The sequence below is a fragment of the Syngnathus acus genome, chromosome 14, assembly GCF_901709675.1.
Source record: "Syngnathus acus chromosome 14, fSynAcu1.2, whole genome shotgun sequence".
NCBI classification, from domain to species: Eukaryota; Metazoa; Chordata; class Actinopteri; order Syngnathiformes; family Syngnathidae; genus Syngnathus; species Syngnathus acus.
This window is the reverse complement of record NC_051099.1, coordinates 5463989-5490098: the sequence shown is the minus strand read 5'-3', so window position 1 is coordinate 5490098 and position 26110 is coordinate 5463989. Positions and strand designations below refer to the sequence as shown.

General features: G+C 45.9%; 1 protein-coding gene across 6 annotated transcripts in view; it reads right to left on the bottom strand.

The window, feature by feature from the left end:
- Positions 1–26110, bottom strand: part of gria4b (glutamate receptor, ionotropic, AMPA 4b) — a 37228-nt gene continuing 11118 nt past the window's right edge. For 4 of the 6 annotated variants that reach the window (XM_037269895.1, XM_037269894.1, XM_037269896.1 and 1 more), the window contains 14 exons: positions 19934–20173; positions 18190–18374; positions 17132–17185; positions 16652–16810; positions 15558–15725; positions 15375–15479; positions 14543–14653; positions 12098–12304; positions 10400–10773; positions 6218–6416; positions 5655–5902; positions 3884–3998; positions 2108–2245; positions 1–725 (listed from right to left, as the gene is read on the bottom strand). In XM_037269895.1, coding sequence (XP_037125790.1) covers positions 561–725; positions 2108–2245; positions 3884–3998; positions 5655–5902; positions 6218–6416; positions 10400–10773; positions 12098–12304; positions 14543–14653; positions 15375–15479; positions 15558–15725; positions 16652–16810; positions 17132–17185; positions 18190–18374; positions 19934–20173 — 2468 coding nt within the window. In that variant the 3' untranslated portion in view covers positions 1–560. Of the gene's footprint in view, positions 726–2107; positions 2246–3242; positions 3358–3883; positions 3999–5654; positions 5903–6217; positions 6417–10399; positions 10774–12097; positions 12305–13528; positions 14004–14542; positions 14654–15374; positions 15480–15557; positions 15726–16651; positions 16811–17131; positions 17186–18189; positions 18375–19933; positions 20174–26110 lie in introns of those variants that run through there. The other 2 variants (XM_037269897.1, XM_037269898.1) reach the window with 2 other exon arrangements.

Below are 26110 nucleotides of genomic sequence, written 5' to 3'. Positions count from 1 at the left end.
TATTCCCACCCCACAGGTTCTTTGTTCTTTTTTTTTTTTAATTCTACACAGTGTGGGTTTAAGGAGAAGGGGGGTGGACATTCCTCTTTGAAATGGATCAATTAACATGAGGCAGCTACCTTTTTGTCATTATTGCCATTAGAAAAAAAAAAAACAAATGTGGACACTACACAATCTTTTGTACATGGTTTAAAAAGCAAGCAAGCTTATGTACACCTAACTCAATATACATTGTATGTTCACAGTTTCCTATATTCATTATCAATAGTTTTTTTTATTATTTGTACTATGGATACAAATCTGAAATTGGGCACCGTTTCCCACTTGTTGATATCGAGTACTTGGAACGGCTTGTCCTGGTAAAACGATCCAAAAAGCAGTTTTCTTTATTCATAATGATATCATATCCCAGGTGTCCCCACCCTGAAGTGCATCTGGGCCCCATTGGGATTGAAACAGTGTTGCTGCTTGTTTGAAGCAAAAACCTCGAACAGTGTTCCCGGGTGGTCGTGAGGCACCCCGCTCCTGGAAATTTAAGGCACTTAAGAGGTTTTTGGCTTTCACGGGAGCTCCGAGGAGACGAGGGCGAGGCCCGAGCTCTGGCGGAGGGGTGGCCCGGCATGGACGGCCTTGGGGCAGTCGGGCGTCAGCACGCGGCCGTTCTCGCCTACGCTGCCTGTGATGGACAGGCGGGCCTTGTTCCTCATGGCTTCGGTAAATGTCAGCTGCAACAAAAACAAAAAACAATGGTGTTAAGCTAGCGATTTCATTATGTGGATCAAAAGCTTTGATGGTGCAGACTGGAGTTTGAAAAAAACTATTTGACAAACAAAAGCTGAATTATACGTTATTCTAAAACATTTCGAATTTTTTTTTTTTTTTAAGGAAGATTATAGTAGTTAGATGGAGGATTTCAGTCGATTTGAATCAATTACACTACTTGACAATGACACAAAAAATAGCTCAATAAGTTTGCCTTTTTGATCGGCAGGGGGCAGCATATCAACAGCCTGAAATCTAAGCCGTTTTGGCTGACTTGTCAAACTCCAATCTGCTTTCAAGGTGGACTAAACAGTTTTCAGATGATAGGATGGTCTCTGCAGCATTGCAACGCACGCATTATTGCACAGTTGCAGACTGGGGAGGCAAAACTGAGAAGCTGACTTGGCGACAGTGAAGCTAATGAAGACGTTTTTAGCTGCTTGATGGGGGACACAAAGACACACGTGGGACAAATGCAGCCAAAAGTTGTGTATATAAAAACAAAACAAAAAAAAAAGCTACATATTTTTACATGGTCATTTTCGTAATAAAAACAAAAGCCTTACTATACATGGTCGTTTTCTAAGAAAAAAAATGTCTCTCACTCTTTCTCTCTTCGCTGTTATTTATCTGTCTGGTCGTTCCTTAAAAAAAAAAAGAGCCATACTATACAGGGTCATTTTAAAGCTCTTACTATACATGGTCATACTAATACTTTGTCATTGTTTAAAAACAAAACAAAACAAAACAAAAAAAACCTTACGATCCATGATCATATTCGGGTCAGACTTTTTTTAGGAGGAAAGAGCCTTACTATATAGACCACTAAGACACCACATGACCACACGCGGACAAAGCCACTGGTCACTAGCCTGGCAAGCCAGACCCAATGCTGTACCAAGCATTGGGTCTGGTGGGGAGAGCCATTCTTCGTGGCTCTGCTCGGCACGGCACAAAATGTACTGACAAATCAAATTTACTTGCTGTGATGGATTTTCAAATATTTTAAAAGACAATATGGATTTTTTTCCTTGACATCACGTGATCATTAGCATTGGTCTGGCTTGCCAGGCTAACTGGTCACCACAGGCACGTAGCATAGCTAAGATACACCGGGGTCAAAGGTCAGGGCGTATACAGGCAGGTGTCACTTACAGTCGCCTTGAAAGGGAAGCTAGGAGGGGTGAAATGAGGTGAGGGGGTGGGGTAGGGGTGTCTTCTACCAGAAATCTGACTACTCATCATTGAAGACGTAGCCAGCGAACGCCTCGCTAACTTGGGCTAAATCGGGGACGCTGGGCCTCGGGGTGGGAGGGCTAGGGGAGCGGCGCAACGGGGGGTCCACCTTCATTCTCTTGGCCTCGTTGCGGGACTTGTAGCAGAACTCGATGAGGGCCACCAGCATGGCCAGGCCCAGGCCCCCAACCAGGATGTAGAAGACCCCTGCTACGTTGCTCAGGCTGAGGGCCTGCGATGATTTGTCCTTGTGGGGTGAGGAAGAAGAAGCACTAGTGTTAGCGTGGCAATGGGTGGGTGGCCATGTCATGCAAACACAAACACGCAGACATGAGAACGCTCACACACGTTCTTCAGCACGCTAACATTAGCCATGCTCACGAGAAACATTCAAAGATCAAAAGTGTCAAATACGAATCAATAATAGCAATTCGAATCGTTGCTCACTCCTGTCACTCTGCTACTTTTTCATACACTGCTATTTACGCAAAGATGGAGACATTAAGTCCATTTAAAATTGCTCAGTGTGTCTCAAAGAGAACGTAGAAGTGAAGCAGGAATTTCAAGGTCGCTGCAAACAAACATTGAGCCTGCAAAAAGTAGCGAGTGAGAGTCGTGAGCGTGGCTGCCTCCGTCTCATTTCTTTCATCTTTTCCTGCTCCGCCCTGTCAAATGAATCCTCATCGCACCTAGACGCAAGCATCTGCCCGTCACGCTTGCTCTCATTCTTTCGTTGCGTCGCTCTTCTCGCATGCTTCTCCAATGTGCGCGCAACTGAAATCCGAGTGGATTAAGGTCTGCGCATGCCCCCCCATTCAGTCAGCGCCATGCTTTGCATCCATCATGCCGACATGACGTTGAAGATCATCTTTTCCTGCTGCCCCCCCTGTCAGATGAACCTCTCCCATGCATCATCTTGACATCTTTCTACTCATCAGCATGCTTCAGATTGCACGTCAAGACCCGTTTTACGCACTCCAAAGTCAACAGCCACCCCAAAGAATTCAAAAATACTTCCCAACTCAATCTGCGCTGACATCATCCTCCAATTTTTTTTTTTAAAAGCTCTAATTGCCATGCATGTTGGAATAGCCAAAGCAATGAAGCCATCATGCCGGCCGTCACGCTTTTCATTATAAGTACGCCGTGTCGTGGTTAACGCAACACCGCAACTCACGGGCGCCGTGTGAGAGTGTGCACAAAGACAGACAAAAGACATGTGGAGGCTCCCCTGATGGACTGACCTTACTTCCCGAGTCCTTGGGTCCGCACTCCCCTTTATCGTACCACCATTTGTTTTTCAGTTTGTCTAAGACGCCCGCTTCGCTCAGTTTCAATACGGCAAGGTTTACCGGCGTTCTTCAAACCAAAGGGTCGGGGGGAAGGGGAAATAACATAAATAACATCATAGGACATGTTATTTTATGTTATTCAATCAAAACCTGGCCCCCCCGTTAAATGTGGGGCGCTGCCAAGAAGGGGCCCCACTGATGTTACATGTCTGCTAGCTAAGTGGGGTGGGCGCTAACAGACATATATAAATGTGGGGCCCCGGTCACATCGCTTATCAGCAACGGGCGTATACTGCCAGGACCTTTTTGCTTTTGGTTATGGTGATGAGCATTTGCATTGCACTTAACATTTTGAAATCTTTTTATTGAACTTATGGCGAGAGCAAATTTCAATCAGATGGCTCTGCGTGTTGCTAAAAGTATTTTTGACACTAATTTCAAACATGTAAATGCTCCCATATGGCCCACATGCTTTAAAAAAAAAAGAAAAAGAAAATCCAGATGTTCAGTGCAGGTCCCTGCAGATGCACCCGTTTGCCAGCACAACACATCAGAAGAAAGAGGTGAGCGTGCGGCCCACGTGAGCGGCTAACCTTCTCGCCGCCTCCGCCGCTTCCACACTCTCCTTTGTCGTACCACCACTTGTTTTTCAATTTGTCCAAGAGGCCCTGCTCATTGAGCTTTAACACGGCCAGGTTAACGGCGCTTCTTCAGAATCATACAGAGAAATTGGGTGAAAAGGGTGAGTGTGTACTTCCAATTGGGCAAAGGGGAAGAAAGAGAGAGCGAGAGAGAGAGAGAGAGAGAGAGAGAGAGAGAGAGAGAGAGAGAGAGAGAGAGAGAAAGAGGGAGGAAAAGCAAGAAAGAGAGCAACGGTGGAGACATTACAGTAAATCCCATTTCTGAACCACAACACACTCAAAGCCAAATCTCACTTTGATAAATCAAAATAGTTGTTTTTTTATCATTTATCACTTCGCGGTGGAACTACTGCCACCTACAGGACTGGAGGTGAACCCTACAAAACCATGATGGACATTTGGTTTAGGTGTAGATTTGGCTTAGCCTGTGCTTTGATCCAGTCAGCCACGTAGCCACAAAACAGGTCGATAAAGTCGAAGCCTTGTCCGTCGACGCCGTCTGCTCGTTTGGATTTTGTCATGTGGGGACAAGTGACTGGCAGAAGACGATAATCCCTTGGAATAACAAGATGGAACCTTGGTAAGGGACAACAGTGATCTGTCAGGGACTCTCTCCCCCTTGGCGAAAAAAAAAAAAAAAAATACAGCAGCAGCTGTTCTACGCCATGGGAGGAATTAACAGAAGTTGCAAGTGGATACAAACAATTACGCAACTGACTGTCAATAGATAGTTTGCGCATTGTCCCGCTTGGTCTGCGCTGAGCCATTTCCACATCGGTAAATTCCTCCGGGCCTGCCTTTGCAAGGAGGCGGTGTCGGCGTCAAGGCTTCGCGTTTGTGTGACACCGCAGAAGAAAAAGCTTCAAAACCTTTTTTGTTCAAAGAAATGAAGACAATTATGACAGTCTGATGTATCCCATGTGGATGTGCTCATTAATTTAAAGGGGACATATTATGCAAAGTCAGTTACCTAATCACTAACATCTGAAACCTGGATTCTAATATTTGTTCCATGAAATTCTAATAATATATTCTCAGCATTCTTATCCCTCTCTCTCTCTCTCAAACACACGATTGGACCAATATGTCAAACAGTGTACTGAAGTGGAGGACCTACTCTAACATTCTAGTATCGGTGGCTGGTATTGGCGGTCTCAAAATAGGGCTACTATCGGCCCTTTATCGCTCATTTCAACCAGTTCGCTGGAAATTCTTAGCCTTTGTTTATTTTGACCACGGAACGTCAGAGATCAAAATTTCATAATATGTCCTCTTTAAAAACAAATAAGTGACGCATGCCATGCAAACACAATTTACCTGAGCAGGATCACCTACGGAGAAAATACCTTATTTCCTCATATAGTGGTTGCTGCTGTTTATTTACTCAACTGCAGAGGGTGGTGGTCTCTATTTTTAGAAGGCATTAGCTGCTATGGACAACTACAGAGCTGCTCGACCTGTGGCTATCACAGCTCATGAAAAAGAAAAAGTAGCATCGTGCAAACCCAGAACAACACTATTGGAGGAAATACGGCAGATTAGACCACAATGAAAACCCACGTGCAGCAAACACAAATGTAAAAATTGCCTTCAAAACATCCACACAGGAAAAAGGCCCACCCGTCCAAACCAAAGCCAGAATGGTGGAAAAAAAGGCGGCACACCAGGGAAGGTGGAATACTATAACAACACGTCGGCCATATTGTTACATTATTCCACCCACCTTAACTGTGAACCCTTGGGCGTGGCTACGCCGTAGCCTTTGGAGTCCAGGTTCCCGCCCACTTTCATGGTGTCGCAGGGCTTGCGCTGCTCCGTGTACTCGTTCATAGTGGACTCCAGCAGGAAGGCGTACTTCCCCTTGGACTTGCGCACGCGCGCAACACCTTCCGCCGTGGTCTTGGTGAAGACGGTGGGCTCGGCCGACTTCATGTAGCCCCACATCTTCTCGTAGACGGCGATTTTGGAGCGCTGGGGCGGGTTGGAGATTCAAAGCAGAGAGAATTTATCAGCGAGTGGAAGCAGTTGAATTTATTCTTCTTTTTGATCAAGTGAAAACGTGGCAAACAAGGTTCATATCCCTTAAACTCCAACGGTATGGCAAGAATGCCAACCTGAATAGAGCAGTAGAAAAAAGGCATTAGGTTGGCAAGTTTGGGTTCTTCAGACTGGATTAGGGAACCCAAATCCAAATCATTGAAGAAGGTTTTCAACCGAGAAGTAAAATAAAGTGGTTCAGAACATAAAGGGTTTCTAGAACGGATCCCTGAGGAACGCCCAACTCACCCTGAAGAACTCCTTGGTGGAGCCCGAGTCCAAAGTGCCGTAGGCGATGTCCGTCTGCTTGGCCAGGTCCTCGGCGCTCTCGATGGGTGACACCATCCTCTCCACAGTGAGGAAAGCAGCCAGGTTGGCCGTGTAAGACGAGATGATGATGAGAGTGAAGAACCACCACACCCCGCCCACGATGCGACCGGATAACGACCTTGGAGACAAATAAGAAGGGGGATTGAGGGAAGTAAACAACTCCAAATACTTCCTTACTCTACTTAAGTGGATTTTTTTCCCTCATCTATATATTTACTCCCCACATTTGAGGTGCTAGACAAGGGAGCGGTAATAAGAGGAAAATCTGGAATTCCCTGTTTAAGCTGTTTAACAAAATGGACAAGTAGCGGATAGTCAAAACCATTTCCATCCATTATTGCTGATTGGGCTGTGCAAACAAAGTGATTTTATCCGACAGAAAAGAGCTGCCAGACCCCCACGGCGGCGCTACCCTGCTTCGCACACTCGGGGGAGACAAATAGCAGGCTGCCGAGGAGCGCCGGCACTAGTGCGTGAGCAGAATCTTAAAGTGTAAATGCTGCATTGAGGAGAACAAACAAGACCTCCCCTCTGTGCAAATCAAATAGTGGCGGATACAAAAACCCCCTCTAGGCTCCGCCTGTCAGATGGAGCCAGTGCACTGAGACAGCCGAGAGAGAGAGAGAGAGAGAGAGAGAGAGAGAGAGAGAGAGAGAGAAAGAAAGAGACAGAGAGAGAGAGAGAGAGAGAGAGAGAGAGAGAGAGAGAGAGGGTGGGAGGGAGGGAGGGAGGGAGGGAGAGAGAGACAGAGACCTCTGCAGAGCCGCCGCCACTTTTGCTCCGACTGCGCCCTGCTTTGTGACTTTTTCGAAAGCGGTACTGGGAAGCTGCCACCTAATGTTGATCCACCCAATTGATGTGCATGACGTACATCATCTTTCTTGTATGGCAATATTTAACTCTGCGCTCTACCTGAATTAAAAACAATCACACTTGCCAGCGGTTACACCACAAAGGTGTCGAGCGAGGAGCTAAATAAACGAAAAGGTACTTGTTTGGCCCCGAGGTGACACGCGGAGGCCGATGCCACGCTCTCGTTTTGCGGCACAAACCGTTTTCTCGGAGCCCGTTCAACAATAGCTCCGTAAAGAATACAAATCTTGATGAAAAGCCTCCCAATTGGCGTACGCAATTGCTAGGGGTGTAACGATTCATCGATACACATCGATTAATCGATATAATGCTCTACGATTTGTTGGCATCGATGCTAAACGTAAACATCGATCTATATCGCCCGTTTTTGACCTCGGACATTAGACACGACTTTATTTTGAAATCCAGTTCATTGTTGCTTGCTTCCTCTTTCCGGGAGCAGTGCGCGGCGTGTTGTGTTGTGAGCAGAGCAGGCACGTGAAAGGGGAGCCGACAACTACGCGGCTCCTGGGCTGGTGCTATGGCTAGTGTCCAAGAAGATGAGGAAATTCGCTCCCCTTTGGGCTTCAAGTCATTCGTTTGGAAGCACTTTGTAATTTCCTAAATAAAGAGTTTGCAGTACCTTGTTGATTTCGCGTATGAATTGTTATAAATCAGGATATTGTTCTATATCGATCGTAGAGCGCTATATCGTGATGTATCGTGAATGAATCACAGCAGGCTTTAAGATATCGGCAAATATCGTATCGTGGTTCTTTGTATCGATATGATATCGTATCGTTACAAAACCCGCGATTTACACCCCTAGTTTGTAACCCTAACCTTGATTTAAAACCCTAGTCGGAAACCCTAACCCTAGCTTGAAACCCTAATTAGCAATTGCAAAACTCCTTGGAAACCCTGGTCGGAAACCCTAACCCTAGTTTTGAAAGCCTAGTTAGAAACCCTAATCTTAGAAACCCTAAAAGTAGTTTGAAACCCTCGTTGGAAACCCTAACCTTAGCTTTAAAACCTAGTTTGTAACCCTAAGCTTGGTTTAAAACCCTAGTCGGAAACCCTACCCCTTGTTTGAAACTTTAATTAGCGATGGCAAAACTCCTTGGAAACCCTGGTCGGAAACCCTAACCCTAGTTTTGAAAGCCTAGTTAGAAACCCTGATCTTAGAAACCATAAAAGTAGTTTGAAAACCTCGTTGGAAACCCTAACCCTAGCATTAAAACCAAGTTTGTAACCCTAACCTTTGTTTAAAACCCTAGTCGGAAACCCTAACCTTAGTTTGAAACCCTAAATAGCAATGGCAAAACTCCTTGGAAACCCTGGTCGGAAACCCTAACCCTCGTTTTGAAAGCCTAGTTAGAAACCCTAATCTTAGAAACCCTAAAAGTAGTTTGAAACCCTCGTTGGAAACCCTAACCCTAGCCTTAAAACCTAGTTTGAAACCCTAACCTTGGTTTAAAACCCTAGTCGGAAACCCTGAGCCTAGTTTGAAACCCTAATTAGCGATGGCAAAACTCCTTGGAAACCCTAGTCGGAAACCATAACCCTAGTTTTGAAAGCCTAGTTAGAAACCCTAACCCTAACCCTAACTCTAGTTTTGAAAGCCTAGTTAGTAACCCTAACCCTAACCCTAACTCTAACCCTAACCCTAACCTAACCCTAGGTCTAACCCTAACCCTAGTTTTGAAAGCCTAGTTAGAAACCCTAACCCCAACCCTAATCTTAACCCTAACCCTAACCCTAACTTTGGAAACCCTAGTCGAAAACCCTAACCCTAGTTTTGAAAGCTTAGTTAGAAACCCTAATCTTAGAAACCCTAAAAGTAGTTTGAAAGCCTCGTTGGAAACCTTAAGCCTAGCTTTAAAACCTAGTTTGTAACCCTAACCTTGGTTTAAAACCCTAGTCGGAAACCCTAACCCTAGCCTTAAAACCTAGTTTGAAACCCTAACCTTGGTTTAAAACCCTAGTCGGAAACCCTGAGCCTAGTTTGAAACCCTAATTAGCGATGGCAAAACTCCTTGGAAACCCTAGTCGGAAACCCTAACCCTAGTTTTGAAAGCCTAGTTAGAAACCCTAACCCTAACCCTAACTCTAGTTTTGAAAGCCTAGTTAGTAACCCTAACCCTAACCCTAACTCTAACTCTAACCCTAACCCTAACCTAACCCTAGGTCTAACCCTAACCCTAGTTTTGAAAGCCTAGTTAGAAACCCTAACCCCAACCCTAATCTTAACCCTAACCCTAACCCTAATTTTGGAAACCCTAGTCGAAAACCCTAACCCTAGTTTTGAAAGCCTAGTTAGAAACCCTAATCTTAGAAACCCTAAAAGTAGTTTGAAAGCCTCGTTGGAAACCTTAAGCCTAGCTTTAAAACCTAGTTTGTAACCCTAACCTTGGTTTAAAACCCTAGTCGGAAACCCTAACCCTAGTTTGAAACGCTTCTCGGCTTTAAAGCTATTGACGGTGCGCTACGCCGGCAGCTTGCGAGACAAAAAGACTTGAGTACTGCTGATGGGGAGTGAAAATAAAACGGCGGGGAAAAAGAACAGCTGTGCAGCGTTCCGGCTGGATGAGAGAACCAATTGGCGCAGGGGCTCGGGAATAATGGGAAGCCTATAGATGAGCAGGATGCTTGACAGCTTCTGTTTGGCCAAGCGGAAACTGGCAAATTTCAATGTTTGCATCCCGGGACACTTTGACACCTTAAATACACAAAGAACTAAAAAAAAAAATCTTGACATTTAAAATGACAATAACACCGCATTTAACTGTAAAAGCTCTGTGACGCACGCAGACGCCTCCGCAATGTTAGCAAATGTGACACCTGACCCGAAAAACCTCAACATCCCCGTCAATGAAAGTAGCTATTGTGTCGAGCGTTTTATTTAATCTCCCCGTTTCCACGGAGACATTACCACCAGAGAGCACCATATTAATCACCAAATTCATTATTACGGGCCGCCTGGAGGGAGAGCAAGAATGGCATTAACCCTTATTAAAAGACACGATGAAAGACAGAGATTACTGGCTATTTCTAACTTCCTCAAAAAATCTGGAGAGAACCAAAGTGGGCCAAAACAGAGTTTGGACAGGCTAAAAATAATCGATGATTTTATCGTGTATTGTGAGTCAGGTGTCGGCTTGGCATTTGAATAAATTGGGCATGCACTTTTTTTTTTTTAATCCTCTATTTGACTGGATTATGCACCCGCTTGAATTTTGCTGGTCTCACCTGGGCGAGATGTCGCAGCCCTGTTGCATGAAGGCGCCCAGGGAGAACCAGAGGGAGTTGAAGATGCCAAACTCATTGGGGGGCTGGTCGCTAGGCGGACCGTCGGTGCCCTCTTCGGGCTCCTCGGTGTGCCACTCGTACGGGCTGAAGCGGCTGACCAGGAAGAGCACCACGCTCACGCCGATGTAGGCGAACACGATGCACATCCAGATCTCGTAGGCCAACGGGTCCAGGAAGGAGAAGACCCCCGGTTTTGATTTTTGGGGCTTTTTGATCATGATGGAAATGCCCAGAGACATGAAGGGCTTGGAGAAGTCGATCACCTCCTCCCGGACCAACGTGATTGTCAAAGGGGCCACAGCGATTTCCGCTTTCTGTCAAGGTGACAAGCAAAGCAAAACGGGTTAGCCATTTTGCTCGGTCCAATTTCTGCGCCGGCCGGCGTAAACACGATCCACACGGCAGATTACAGCTGAAGACCAATGGCGGCGTTTCCCCTGGCCTCATCTGATCTACTGGGGGAAACAAAGACATTTCCGAGCTCGACGCTCCGATGAAAGAGATCTAAAGTTCTCTTATCCTCTACAAAATAGATGACAGCCGGTGTTAAAAGGCTCGGCGGGGTGAAAAGCAGTCAAGCGTTTTGTGCTCGGCATTTGGGAGAAACGCCACGGAACAGGAGGCACCCCTGAGCAGAGGCTTCCCGCTGACAGCTTCCATGTCCTCAGACGTTCTGGTTGGTGGCCTACACCTTCACATGTAACCTCTGCTGTCACACACAGCGTTTTGAATAACAGTCAGACACCTTAAATTCCAGGGATTTACACTTAAACACATTTTTGGTCTACACCACCAGTGGCGCTAAGGGGGGGGATGCGAGGGCACTGCCCCCCTTTGAAATATGCTGCATGACTGTATTATGCTCATTTCAAGGAAGGAAGATTAACAGTGAAGAAAAAAACATCTGTGTAACTTAATTGCGTCTCGTAGTATGGATGAGCTTCCTTTAAAGAGAACTTGAAGAGGACATGTTTGGTTGCACAGCGGCCGTTAAGTCCAGAGTGCAGATAAATCTCCTCCTCGCTGCACTCCAACTCGATTACACTCGGACCTTCCCGTAATTGCGCCCGGCGCCTTGAATTACTGAAACTAATTTGGATGTGGCGGGCGCTCAAATGCACACAAAATGGCCGAGCGTGAGCAAACGTGGTCGAGGAAGAATTTAATGATGGCGCGACGCGGTGTTTAATTTTGCATGAGCTCTGATGGAAACTTAAAGCGCTTCATTATGGAAAGACACCGAGACAGTGATGGATTAACGCAATCAGCCCGACGGCGGAGGAACAAACATCGATTTCACTTTGCTACTTATTTAACCAAAAAGCATTGGAAGCGCATTTGAGTCATTTGTATGAATAAACATGAACAGCTTTCAAAGTGACCCCAGTGACGGCAGGATATTGCCACCACAATAAAAGTAGCTTTTTTGATTATTTTATTTACTTGAGTACAGTAGACTAGAGCAGGCGTGCCAATGTTGCGGCCATGTTGGCAGGGGAAAGTCATGCTCGAACATACCAAGGTTAGGCCTCGGTACATCCGTGGCGGCCATATTGGGAGGGGCAACTAATGGAAAGCATTACCACAAGCACGCAGCTCAAAAGGAGTGAGCCATTTATTTACTCAGGAGTTACTCACCCCGTACACCAGCTCCCCGACCATGCCGTTCCAGATCTTAGTCTCCGGGTCCCGGGCGCCGTACTTGCCGTCGGGCACGATGGAGATCTTGTACTTGATGCCGATGTGTTTGGCAATTTCGGAGGCCAGGTCCACGCAGTAGCCTTCGTACTGGTCGTTGCCTTCGTACATCTCCCAGTTCTTCTTGAGCATCACGTAGGGACCCTCCTACACAAAAAAAGGGACGGGAGGGGGAGCACAACCAGTGAAGCGCACCGTCAGACGGACACATTGACAGACAGATGTCACACAGCAGCAGCAGCAGACGACGACAGAATGGCGCGCAAATGTTTACAAAAGCTCATCAGTAAACGAAGATCGTATCTTTTAGTAGTCAACAAGTACATCTTTATTTTTCAAAACAGTCATCAATAACATTTAGGTGGGGGAAGCACTGTGGCTGGGGGCACAAGATTTCTACACGGCCAGGTACCAAATGGCCCGTGGAGCGACCACTGATTTATATGTAGCAGCACGTTCTGCGGTCATGTGACCCCGACAACTGTTTCAAATGTGTGTAATGTCGTCGTGCCCCCGCCGGGTTGATTTAAAGCTACACGTCAAGCGAACAATTACCGAAATGAACACAGACAGGGAAACGGCTCAGACTCTTGCATCTTAAAAGGCTCACGTCCTGCTGTGGGATGCACTTTTTTTTTTCCTTCTTCTTCTTCTTCCCACCGAGGTACAACAAAAAGAAAAAGCCTTGCATGCGCGAGTAATCCCGGTGATGTGCACCACATTTTGGGCATACAAAAAAAAAGAAAAAAGTCATCAAAATGGTAATGCGGAAGGATGATACACAGAATCAAAGAGAGGGGAGGGGAGCATGACTAAGCGCAAAGCGGTGGTAAAGCTGATGGCAAGTGAAAAATGAGCTGCCAGACGTTTGGTGCTGAAGGTTCTGGATCAACACAATCCACAAGTCCTCCCAATGGAACGCTGGCCTTGCTTTGTGCCAAACAAAATTGAACTTGGGCGCTTCCTGTTAGTGGTTACAGTATACTAGCTAGGAATATTTACAAATGTTGCTTCATGTCTGCTGGGAGAACAATCTCATTGTGATCGGCAAAACACTGGAAGACAAAGGGTAAATCCGGCTGATTTCACGGGGATATCAAGACAAAGAGCAAAAATGCAAAGGCGGGTTTAGTCGCAGAGATTCTTCCCCGTTTCCCTCGTAATCGCCTTAAATGAATCACGCCTTGCGATGAGACTGTTTTTTTTCAACTTCATAACTAGGACTCAATGAATTGATTATTTTATATAGAATAATTATGCACATCTAATAATTATTAATGATATAATATAATAATTCTTATGTTATATATACATATAATTATTAATGGACATTTTAATAATAATAATTCATTATCATTAATAATTATTAATGATATAATATAATAATTCTTATTTTATATATACATATAATTATTAATGGACATTTTACATCTTATTTCAATAAATTCACGATTACGCGATTCATCTCACGCGATCCCTACTGACAAAAATAAATAAACAAACAAACAAACAAACAAACGAATAAACACACATTACGTGAAGCTAACCAACGGACCATCGTCTGGTGGAACTGAGCAAGGCCCAAGGTCGTCTGCGCTAATTTACGGCAAAACGGGAAATCACGTTGTGAGCACAACACGGAGCGTGAAATGCGTGACACATAAGGACAAAGCGAGCGGCGTGTGTATCCTCTTTTGCATTTCACTCTCCTCTCAAGCAGATTCCTTTCTAAATGGGGGGCGGGGGGGCGTCCTTTGTGCGGTTAGGGCTCATCTTGTGGTGTCATATCGATGCTTGCAGTCCGGCTCGGGGCTCAGTTTCGTAAAATGGCCTTCCTCAGCGGGGGCTGAAAAGAGGGGAGGATTGTGCTGAGCCGTTGACCCCCAAAGCGCCGCCGCCGCAATTGATGCAGCTCCGCAAATTTCACCCGCCGTAAAATTGTGGCCAGAAACTTTCTGGCAGGTGAGCACTTCTCAAGCACACTTTGCGTCTTATTTGGAGAACTGGGAGAGTCTCAAGCCAAACAATAAGTTTACATGTTTATAGCCACTTTCAAAAACCCTGCAATGTCACCTTCAAACTCATCAAACAAATACAATTGTTGTATTGATAAAATCTCAATACCGGTCATTTATTAAGATTAGCAAGGAGGTGAAATACTCGGACAAAAAATCTTTTTTGCGTCGCTGAGTTGAGACATTTAATCTTGGCTGGATTTGAGTTTGTGGGACTTGTTAATGTGGCTATCAAGCTGTTTTGTTGCCGTCTCCTTTCAATAGAGATCATATTACAAAGGTGCAGGTGGCAAAATTGCAAGCACATCCTTGTTGTCCGTCGTGTGACTGCAAGTGAGCAAGAATGAGGCAAGGCAGGTTGTGGTCTTACCATGATGGTGGTGACCACCACCGTGCGGTTCTCCATGCCAGACGTGTCGTTGGGGAGGAGCGGCGAGTCCTGGATCAGCACCAGTTTGTCGCCGTCGTTCCAGTAGCCGATCTGGAGGGACAACCAGACCAGGCTAAGAACCCTCATGGATGGACTATGTACACACATTACTGGCGCTTGATTTTTATTTGGATTTATTCCGAGTAAGGTGTTTACTTGAAACGTCAAAACTAGCATCTGTTGGATGGATGGATGGATGGATGGATGGATGGATGGATGGATGGGGCCAAAAGAAGAGCGCAAAGGGGCTGTGAGTGGCCACCACCTCCAGCTTGATCAGATGATTGAAGAACACGTCAAATAGGAGGGAAAGCAAGATGTGTGTCCTAACGGCACCTTCCCATCCTTGCATGAGAGGCCAAAGCGGCGCTTGATTGATGGCCACTTCCATCATTTGACCCAATTCCTGCTTTTCCCCACAATGCCATCCTCAATTCTCGAAGCCATTCATTGTTGACGACTCAAAGAAAAGTGGCTGACAGCTTCTTTGGAAGTAAGGCGTTTCTTTCAAATCAGCCATTTATTCGAAGTCAGCTATTTATTTGGAGTTTAGCTTGAAACGTTTATTCACAGTATGCGCTTTAGTCAGACGTTTTTGCGTTAAGGTGTTCATTTAGAGTAAGGCATTTATTTGGAGGAAGTCAGGTAAGTTTATTTGGAGTCATTTTGAAGTCAGGAATGTATTTGAAGTAAGGTATGAATTGAAGTGATTCAGGTGTACGAGAGAAACAGCGTGATGTCGAAATGAAGGAAGCACGGTGTGATGCTTTACCCGTCTGGGTCCATTATTCTTCAGCTCAAACACGTCCATCGTGTAGTTGACCCTGCGGCCATAGTGGTCAAACTGGACATTACCTGTTAATCCCTGCAGCCGCACCTAAACACAATGGCATGGCAATCAATTTAATGTGACGGGGATAAGGACTTTGCAAATGAGAGGCGCGTGGAAGTCCACCTGTTTGAGAGTACGCTCCATATCTATGCCCTGGTTCCACGGGGCGGCGGGGTTGGCCAGGCAATCGCCGGCGTTCCCCCGGCGGGAAATGTCCACCTTTTGCCTGCGCAGGTTCCTGAACGCCTCGGCCATCACCATCACGCCGTCGTACGTCAACGCCGAAGTGTACTGCGAGGTAGGATGCTAGCTTTATTCTTCAGCGCAAACCATTTGCAGCTAACAAGTTGTTTCTCGTTCACCTAAAGACTGGATGAATATTTGTGTTTACCTCTCCTATACATCCATTAGAGCAATTGCGGGGACTGGTGCAAAGATGAAGAGCGAGTGTTTAGCCCGCACGGGGCGCAAACAGCCTGACTTTAATCATTGTGACTAGCGGGAGTTCATCAGCTTGGCTTCCTCCTATTCATTAGCTCGCCGCCGCGCTATTGTTCTTTTAGCACGGCCGTCGTTCTCGTCCTTTTCTTCACGCTGACAAGAGGCCCGCAGCGTCTACTTACATACACCGCACGCAGGCCTTTAGTTGTACAAACACTTTTTTCTTTTTCTTTTTTTTTTCTTTCCAGCACCAGCAGCATTCACTGGACCGTTGCCATTAGTAGCAAACCATAAACAAGGATGCAAACAAAACTGTTTTACTGTTGTTAGCAATTTGGACACTTTTTAGCTAACTTTTGTAGTTGGATATTTTGTAAGCTATGAGTATGAGGATTATTATTACTATCAAGACTATATTCAAATGTACAACTTCCCTTTTATTTGCAGAATGGTTGGAGGTTAAGCTATAGTAATTCAGCAAGGAGCTCTGCTGAATATTCCGAAGCGTGAGGTACACTTTTTCCACACCGCTGCAGCTGTTTCATAAATATAAGAGTAAAGATTTGCTCAAGATTTGCGGGCGTTTTCTGACCGCCTACTTGCCCCACTGCCATTCGCTGTCCGTGCAACAAACAGCAAAGTGGGTCAGTCTGTCACATCGCGGCGGATGATGGGCCGCTGCCAAGCCAACCGTGGCGCTACCGCCGGGCCCACGAATGCTTTGCGCTACATTGTGCTAGATATAGCAGCGAGCCCAGCTAGCGTGCGTGCTATACCTTAGGCGGCGCATCAGATCCCGGGTACTCTCTTTGATCCAGCTTGTTCCAGCGCTGCATCAATTTGATAACCATGGGATTGCTGAAGTCCACCAGCTGGAAACCCGTCACGTTGGCGCCGCCATGCATGAAGCGCTCCAGATTGATGTCCTTGAAACCCTTGAGGGCACCACGAGCACAAAGACTCGTCACGGCAGAAATTGCAGATGTGCGGCGTGCGCTGATTGCGTGGCCTCAAATATGTTTGAATAGCGCGTGAAATGATATGCCGCTTCTGCTATTAGGACTGAAATAGCTTGAATTAATACAGAAATGGAGTGAAATTGACTTCATGGAGTAGTGTGGCTGAAGAACAGAACCCAAAATGTTCCATGTTTCACAGCAGGTGAGCTGAAAGGTCAAGTCTTGATGCAGCTAGCAAGATTTATAGCTAGCCTCACTTCACACATAAAGAAGATTTTTTTTTATTTTGGTCCTCACCAGGTTGGCCATGATGTAGTGGTAGCCTTTGACGTGTTTTCCCACGCTGACAATCTGCAAAGAGACAATGTGGTGGTGGTGGGGGGTACAGCGTTAAAATTGACAGCGTGACATCATCGCACGTTAATTGCATTAAGCCATGCGCGTGACGGGCAAGCTAGCTAGCGTGTCCAGACGTAAATATGTTCAGACAAAGCGCACACAATGGTGTGACGCACACACACACAAGTCACGTGTTGATAAAAAGTGATTTTGAAAGCTGACATCTGCCGGAAAATCCCACTGGACAAGCACTTACTGGGAGTGTGAACTAAGCAGCGAGAAAAAAAAAAAAAGAGAAAGAAACAATTTAAATTTCTCCAGAGAGTTTGTAAGGGAGATAATATGATAAAAAAAAATAAAAATAAATAAGAATTCATAGGACGACTGGAAGAAAGATGACACTACTGAGATACAGAAAAAATATGCTTATACTATCAATCAGGAAGCGCAATATTGCAACAATATTATTGTGTTGTCAATCAATATCCCAGTTTTCTGTCAGTTTTGGACATAAATGTTGAGAAAGAAATTCATTTTTTTAACCGCTAATTGCACTTTAAAGATACAAACGATGCCATTTTGAATGGATCCAAACTAAAAGGTGAAATTTGAGCACATGCACTAAAATCTCAGCACAGTGTGTTTAGCGACGTACGCCGCGTCTCGGGGGGCATAACAAAGTGTAAAGCGTAAATGGTGTGGCAGATGTCAAGAGTGGAGATTGGGTGAATAATTGAACAGACACCAGTTGCCCCTGCAGAAAGATGTGAGGGGGGGGGGCTCGGGAAGGTGAGCGTGGAGCCAAACATTACTCCAAATCAGAAAAAAAAAAAATCCTATTAGCCCGCTCAAAGACTGCGAGACAAATATCGATGAAAGGCATACGCACTCCATTAGCGCTTAAAAGCACCATATTAAGAAAATGCACAGTCTGGACAAACAATCTGGCTATCATTGGCAAAATATCACTCACGATCAAGAGCAAAGTGTGACTTTGGCCCATTTGGCGCCATTACCTGTTCCAGCATGTTCTGCAGCCTCTCGGCCTCCAGGTCGATCACAAACTTCTTCTCCTGCCGCCGGTCCAGGTCTTCCAGGAGTCGTCGGTAGTTGGCGTCGTTGAAGTTTTCCACGCAGATGGCGCTCACCTGCCAGTTGTTTTGCCCCGCCCTCTCCATGATGGCCTGCAAGATGGCGTAGCCTGAAACAAAAGGTGACTCGTGTCAAATCACGTCCGTGCACAGGTGGAAGAAAATGAAAGCATTCTTGGAATTGGTCCAAAATGGCTGCTTTGAAGCAAAATGGCTGACTTGGTGTCGACTTTCATGAATGGATCCTGCGTGCACATGCTGTCGTCGGGTGGGGGGGGGTTGGCCACCTTGTCAAGTTGCTTTGAAAAGAAGAGCGCTGACTGCGGCGAACTGCGAGGGCAGCGGCTGTTCGCCAGCAGGAACAGATGTCCCCCTTTAAACGGCCCCTCCTAGTGCCCATCACAGTCTGGCAACCTGACTCCCTTTGCTACCAATTAGTGGCTTAACCTGCACTCTGGCAACCCACCCACACACACTCCTTCCTTCCCACCTGCACCTCTTCAAACACTACTAAGCCACTCGGGAGAAGACGGCGCAGAGGGAGATTGCACACATCCAAGTCATAATATTAGGTACGCCTGCACCTGTCTAGTTAGGTCCGAAACAAAGTTGAAATGTTGAAAATCTTGCATTCACACAACATGACGCCAATCCGATTGTTGATCGGAGATTTTCTGCATGTGTGGCGCCTCCTTCTTACATTATGCTTTTAGACAGCAGATAGGAAATATTATGTTTTCCCAAAAAACGAGCCATCCATCACAACGTGTACGAGCAGCCGCTAGCCAGGGAAGAAATATTGTTTTGTTTACAGCCCGACCGGCCTGTGCTCATTTTTCACATGCTCGTTTCTTTTTTTTTTTTCTGCAAGCGCCATTCTATTTTTGAAACCTATGTCCGCTTTTGACGGACAAGCCTTGACTCATTAAAAAAGACATCATGTTTGCGGAGCGAGTCGAATGGCTTTTCAACACTGCCGAGCGTGAAAGTAAGAGAAGGAAAAAGTGAGGGAGGGGTGTCTGATGAACAAATGTGAATCTGTCCCGACACCGTCTTTACTCCGCAACCTCTGCAGAGGGAATGAAAAACATTTGAATGCGTTCTGGAAAATGTGAAAAGTGAGATGTGATCCAGCCTTGTCATGGAAATGTGACACTATTGACTCTCTCTGGCATACATAAAATGCGGCAGAGGCAAAAGATTGGATGCCAGACTATCAAAAGGGAAAGAAAAATCCCTGAAAGACACAAAAGGGACTTCAGGTGAGGGAGCCGGCGAGGGTGGAACACGAGCCGCAACATTTGGACCAAAAGCTGCACTGCGATATCGATCGGCCTTCTCCACCCGGCGGCATGCTGCGGACAAAGTAGCGCCATTATTTTACGCCGTGGTGTGTGCAATTTCAGGGGCAGGAGCCATACAGGAAATGAGCCAGTATTAATCAAATGGCCCTGGACAAAGGCGATAACGCCATTTACACCTGTCCGCTGCAATTGTTTGGGATTCAATGATTCCTTTTTTTTTTATTAAAAAAAAAAGACATCTCCTCAAAAGTGAATGTAGAACATTTGGTCACGTTTTTACCATAACAGAGTGTGTTTTCAGAAATGGGTTCTTGAGACTTTTTTATGTCATGATAGACAAAAAAAAGGCCAAGTGGGAAACTCACCCCGATCAGTGTCGTAGAGAAAGACAAACTTGTTCCAGTCGTAGTGGTCCAACAAGGACAAGAGCGCCCCGCGGATGGACGGCCGGAGTTGCAGGGTGAACTGGCTCTCGCCCTCGGTGGGGAAGCTGGGCGTGATGAGGGAGATGTGCAGCGCGCTGCAGAAGGACGTCAACGTGTGGACAGAGCGCTTGTCGTAGAGGCCGAAGATGGCGAAGACACCTCGGGAGTACTGGGAGCAAACTGTGGGGCCAGAATAAAAAATAAAAAATAAATCAATAATGCTCGGAGAATCAGTTCATCTCATTTCAGATCACAGCTAAGGAGTCATTTGCTAATTTGGATCTTCTGTGGCTGCTACATTAGCTCAATGCTAATAAATTTGATATTGTCATCAAAACGCAAATTCAGGCATTTGTCCAAATGGAGTTAAGGAAATATTTAAATTTCCTTCTACAGAGAAAGACTATTTAGTGTGCAAAATACGAAAAGGCTGCACGAGGCGTTTTGTTGGCCACACTTTGAATTCGAAAAACGACTGGTGGACAGCTTAAGGGAGATCTCATTATGGTAAGACTGTGCCTGTCGACTGTAATTGCCCAACGCAATGGGAAGATAATGAGCATCGTCCTCCTCGGCCAACCTACTGAAAGAAGCTCCGGAGGGTCCTTTAACTCCTTGCTATAAACGAGAGGGGCGTCACGCGGGATGTCAGCAACTTTTGCTTTGATAATGCAACCATTGTTTCTTTAGTGCCTTTTACAAATCCGTCTTCTAGCAAGCCATGTTCGCAGAAAGCCTCGCAGTAGAGTCCAAGGCTGAATAACGGCTGTGCATGCCGTCCACATTGAAAGATGACGGGCCCTCGGGAGCAGTGGTGTTGCGCTTGAGAGCGGCTCCGCTCGAGCAAGAAAGCAGGTTGAAAATGCTCACAGCCCATTCATGTTCTCTCTGGGGCTTCACACACACACATACACACACACACGTGGCAAAGGATATCTCAGAAAATAGCCAAAATGTCAATCATCTGGCATGTTTCTGAGGGGGACAGTGCCCCTGCGGTCTCCCCTCTAGTGGACATGCCCACCAAATGAAGTGAAACTAGTATTAGGGGATGCTTTCAAACTAGCAGCACAGCTCTTTGATTGTACTATTAACACCTTCAGGGACAATTTTTAATCATTCCAGGAGGTAGACTCATCGCCGCCGCACAAAAGCCGATAGCGGGCGATCCATCAGTGTCACGGCGGCTCACACGGCGTGCACCGTTGTGACCTCGTGGGCGGTCCCACGGAATCCTGGACTGGTCCATTTAGGCCCACACCAGCGGTGACCCTGAAAGCGCATCCGCTAGCCTTACACTCCACTGCACAAACAGGTCACACACAACACACACACACATTGTGCAGCAGCTGATCAATGCTTCAGATTTGCATGCGTGTGACACACAAACGGGACTTCAGCACGTCATTTCTGTGGGATAAAAAAAAAACAACGGTTTTGTCGTCATCAAGAGTGTATATGAGATTTTTTTTTTTTTCTGTGCTGGCATGATTTCGGAGCACTTAGCCGCTTTGTTATGTGCTTCGGGTGAAATTTTGTAGACCGGGGCGAAAATGTATCAAACAAATCTAGAATTTAAAGTAAAAAAAAAAAAAAAAAAAAAAAAAAAAAAAGTAAATCCATCCACGGTCCAGAGCCAATTATAGGCACAGACAACAATTTCCATTTACACCTACAGGCAATTTCATTTCGAGGCTGCTTTGTGAAGAGCATGAATAGACAAACTACTATTCGCATTCCCATTCCCACCTATGGACATTATTTTTCTTTCAATGACATTTCTATCTTCTATCGAGTGAGATCTAATGGCTCGAAATGAGCGCTAGATGCTTTTAATGACATCCTTTCACAACACGAGATCAACTGCACAAAAACGTCTCCATTGACTGGTTGAGAATGGAGCAGCGAGAGGCACGCAAAGACAAACAATAGAAGAGTCCCTTTTGTGGAGGCGTCTGCGGGCTTCAACGTCGATAATGTCGCCCTCCAATGAGGGAGCCATGAAAAGGAAGCCAGCACGAATAAAATACGACTTGTATGACAGGCACAATGCAGGAAAGGGCACAAATACTATTCGACGACTACGATATTTATAACGACAATATTGTATCATCATAATCGCAATAGTGAATCAACTTTTTGATCGTTGAAATATGACCTTGGGATGAACTATGTGGGAACCTTTGACTTGCCACTGCTGAAGTCAAATCCTTGTAAGATGAGCAGCATGGGAAGCAAGAGAACAGAGGGCATCACGTCCTTACGGAAATAACGCAGTGTACCACACAGCTCCGTATGTGCACACGTGTACGTGTGTGTCAGCTTGAATAAAGCACGTGTGCACTCAAGTGCACGCGTGTCCGCATTTGTGCACATTCACATACACAAATGAAGGGGGAAAAAAAGATCCAAGAGACAGAGGAGGGAAGGGGGGGGGTCCCATTGGACATCAAGGCAACACATTTTCTCATAATGCATGACGGCTACTGAAAGAGCATAACTGCACACACACACATATTGCAAAAACACACACACGTGTACGGTGCACTTGTGTCAGCTTGATTTTGTCTCCCAGCGTGCCTTAGCTTTCAAAGTGATGGCTCAGAGGGAGGGGGGGGCAAGCGCACTCATCATTTCCACGCGAGGCCGTCTTCCAATCAGGCAGCCTGACACTGCATGTTGGAAAGCATTAGCGCTCACCTTTTACGCAGCACGTGGTCATAATATTACAAGGCCTCGCTCGCCTCTAATTAAAGCGCACTTCTGAATCAGAGTGACATTGAAATGACAGAAAAAAAACAAGAAGGAAATGGCAAATCGTGGCATCCAAGCAGAGTGAGCATTTGGCATAATATTAACAACGTACTCATACGTTACAATTTGTGTCAAGTTGAACTCACAATAAAATTGAGAAATGAATCATCTTAAAAGAGGACATATTGTGTAAAACGGATTTTTAACATCGACAAAATTTGACGACAGCACAAAAAAGAAATTTAAATAAAAATACCACAATGCTAAAGACTCCGTTGCTAGCGGCTGTTAGCAAGCTAATTTCTAAACGACTTTGACAAAGTGCTATTTCCGTTGATGAAGCTAACACAATCGTTTATGACGTGTTTTCTTATTGAATGTGTTTTCTCCTCCCTCTTGGAAAAATAAAGTGTCATGTAGGACACATCCTGCTGCCTAATGAGTTAATTGCTCGTCATTAGCCCGATCCAGGAGTACAATCTTCTTGGGTATTTGTGAAATAAATGCAGCGGGATGCCTGAATACAGTTGGGTGAATAAAAAAAAGGCCTGGCATCCATCATACAGGGAGACTATTGGCAAAGTGTTGCATAAAATCAGAACTGAAGTGGAGCGACACAATTACACTAAGTGGCGAACCCGTGCGAGCCCGTTGTAGAGGGGGGGGGGGGGCATGTGACAGAAGGGTAAAATATAGTTATGACCCCACGCAGACACCAGGCGCACCCAAAGCCCCCACCAATCAGGATTCCGCTCGAGCCGAAACACATTTACGTCTCGAGGCATCAAAACACAACAAATATAAGCGCTAATAATGTCGCCGAGAAGCTCGCTGGAGGAGATTGCCTGGAGCGCCTCAAAAATGAATATTTTAACTACCGAGGGACGCGCGAACCAAACTCCTTGTAACCACTTAGCATACATAAAACATGAGACAACCAGAAAGGGAGGGGGGGGGGGGGGGGTATGGGAAATTGATTGGGAAGCAACATACATGTTATTGGAGCAGACTGGGCCTGAACAACACATCTGAAAGTCTCAAGAATACACATTTTCGGTCAGTCTGGCAGATTGCTCTCAAAGCTACCAAATGATTCCGTCTCAACCAAAGTCTTCAGTCTTGATTGTCAAAGTCTTTGGTCTCACCTAACACATCATCACAGCATTAGCGACTGGCGGCACAACGTAGGCCTCGAAAAGAGCTGCGGAATGAACATTCGAGCCATTCAAGTACTGTTGGTGAGATCCAGCATCGTTGAAGGAGTCACATGAGAAAGAGCGCACATATTACATACACGCTTGCGCATGCATGCATGCACGCCTGGAGTCATCTCCATGTTGGGAAGGATAAAGCGCACTCTGCCTCACTGAGTTTTCAGACAGCGCCTTGCGTCCACCCAGCCACACTTAAACCGTGGCAGAGCTTGGAGGACTTTTGGTCAGAGGACAACAGTTTTTTTTCTTCTCTCTCTTCCCTCGATGCTGTCAGATCAGATCAGCGTCACACACGTGTAGAGTTGAGTGCAATTTAAAGACACAGGCTCGCTCGGGCTGGGCCTTCTTCCAGCTCCGTCACCAGATGTATTCTCTTTACTCATGTGCGCCTGTCAAGTAGGCGGAGGCGGGACTCGGGAAAAAATGCCATAAGAGGGCGGACAGGTTGAGGGCAAAACGAGGACAGAAGAAAAGGAGCCAGCTCGGATGAAGATGGCTAATATGTTGGCCCGCCCTCACCAACCTTCCTCCTTACGTCACGCTTGTTCCCGCTTCCATTCATCAATGCGTCGTCGCTGGTGTTAATCTGTCTTTTGTCACAATTGAAGATAGCAGTGCTGCACTTTACTGTTTGAATATCAATGAGGCTCAGACTGGACCAAACTAGATGGTGCAACTTTGAGTGCTAATCTCATTTAAGGGAAAAAAATTCAGTCATGCTAGCAAAACAGAATAAATAAATGCAACAAATGTAATCCACAATGACCTACCATCACTGACATGCTGTGTACGCTAGCTTGCGCTGACCGCCACCGAGACGTTTGCCCTATTTTTAGAAAGCGCTGAAAGCCGCTCAGACGGGCAGAAAACATCCAAAGGCGCACACGGAATAAAATGGCCAAGCGGTCACCTAAGGTATGAGAGAAGAACACCTCCAACGTAAATTAATTCTATATCCAAAATTGCCAAATTATATTAGAATATAAACAAGATGGGAAAGTCACATCTCAGAGTCATTGGGGACTCCGTACTTTGTGTAAACGTGTTTGTGTGTGTGTGTCCAAGTTGGGCGCTAAAGTCTACGACAAAAGCAAACATCATCTGGGTTCGGACGCCCAATTTCTTCTCCGCTTGTGCCGCCATCGCTCACTCCTGGGAATAGGCAAACAAGCGTTCCCATGCATCTGCGGCCGGCCGGTGCACTTGTTATTGTGAAATAGGCACTGTCAGCAAACGTAAACACTTTGCATTATTCAAAGTGAACATGAATAATCGAGAAATATTGTTACGTTCGCAGGCTTGGTGCAGCGATGTGAGTTGTATTCCCCCCTGGCGTAAAAACAAGTGTGACCTCCTAAGATGAGCGCTTGTTGACTCTTATTAGTGGGAAGCGTTACTCGCCCCCACCTTTCCGTAACAAATGTGCAACTTGCTGAGCGGTTGACAAGAAGATAGTGGATCCTCCAAAGCTGATGGAACTCAAACAGTGAGGGGACTCCAATCAAATAAATACCTCCCAAACCACTGGCAGAGCTAGCTAGAATTATTTTCCTCACAGGGTCTACAAAACAAAATTGAAATTAAAAAACCACAAACCTGAAAGATTCTTCAAAAAATGCCGGTCAAGAATAACTGATTTCTACGGGGTCAGGTGTAAATCTGGGGGAAAATTCCAGGAAAAATAAAATACCCATAAGTCAAAGGATGTTTCAGGGGGGCAGTGCCCTGGTGGCCGCCCCCCCCCTTGCGCCGCCAGCTGTAAATAAATCACAAGGATTCGCTGACTGAGCCGTGACTCTCCAGAGTTGCCTACATAACCCCGCAGCATTTTCCACCTTCCGCTAAGCTGCCGGAGCGGATGGTACATGCATCTTCATGGCAGGGCCACTGCAAGACAGCTGGACCTCTTCATCTCTGTATAAATCTTCGGAGGAGTGAGGCGGCGCTAACTCTGACCTCATTACAGGCGCTAACAAGTGTGCGCAACAGCGCTTGGGCTGGGGATTTATCTTCTCGGAGACCAACCATGGGCTCTTATTTGCACTCGAGTGCAATGCTATTGAGTCGATACGCTTGCAAGGTGACCTGAAGTGCAGAACCAGACGGACAGGAGACTATACGTCCTTATTTCATTAACTGCGGACGGACG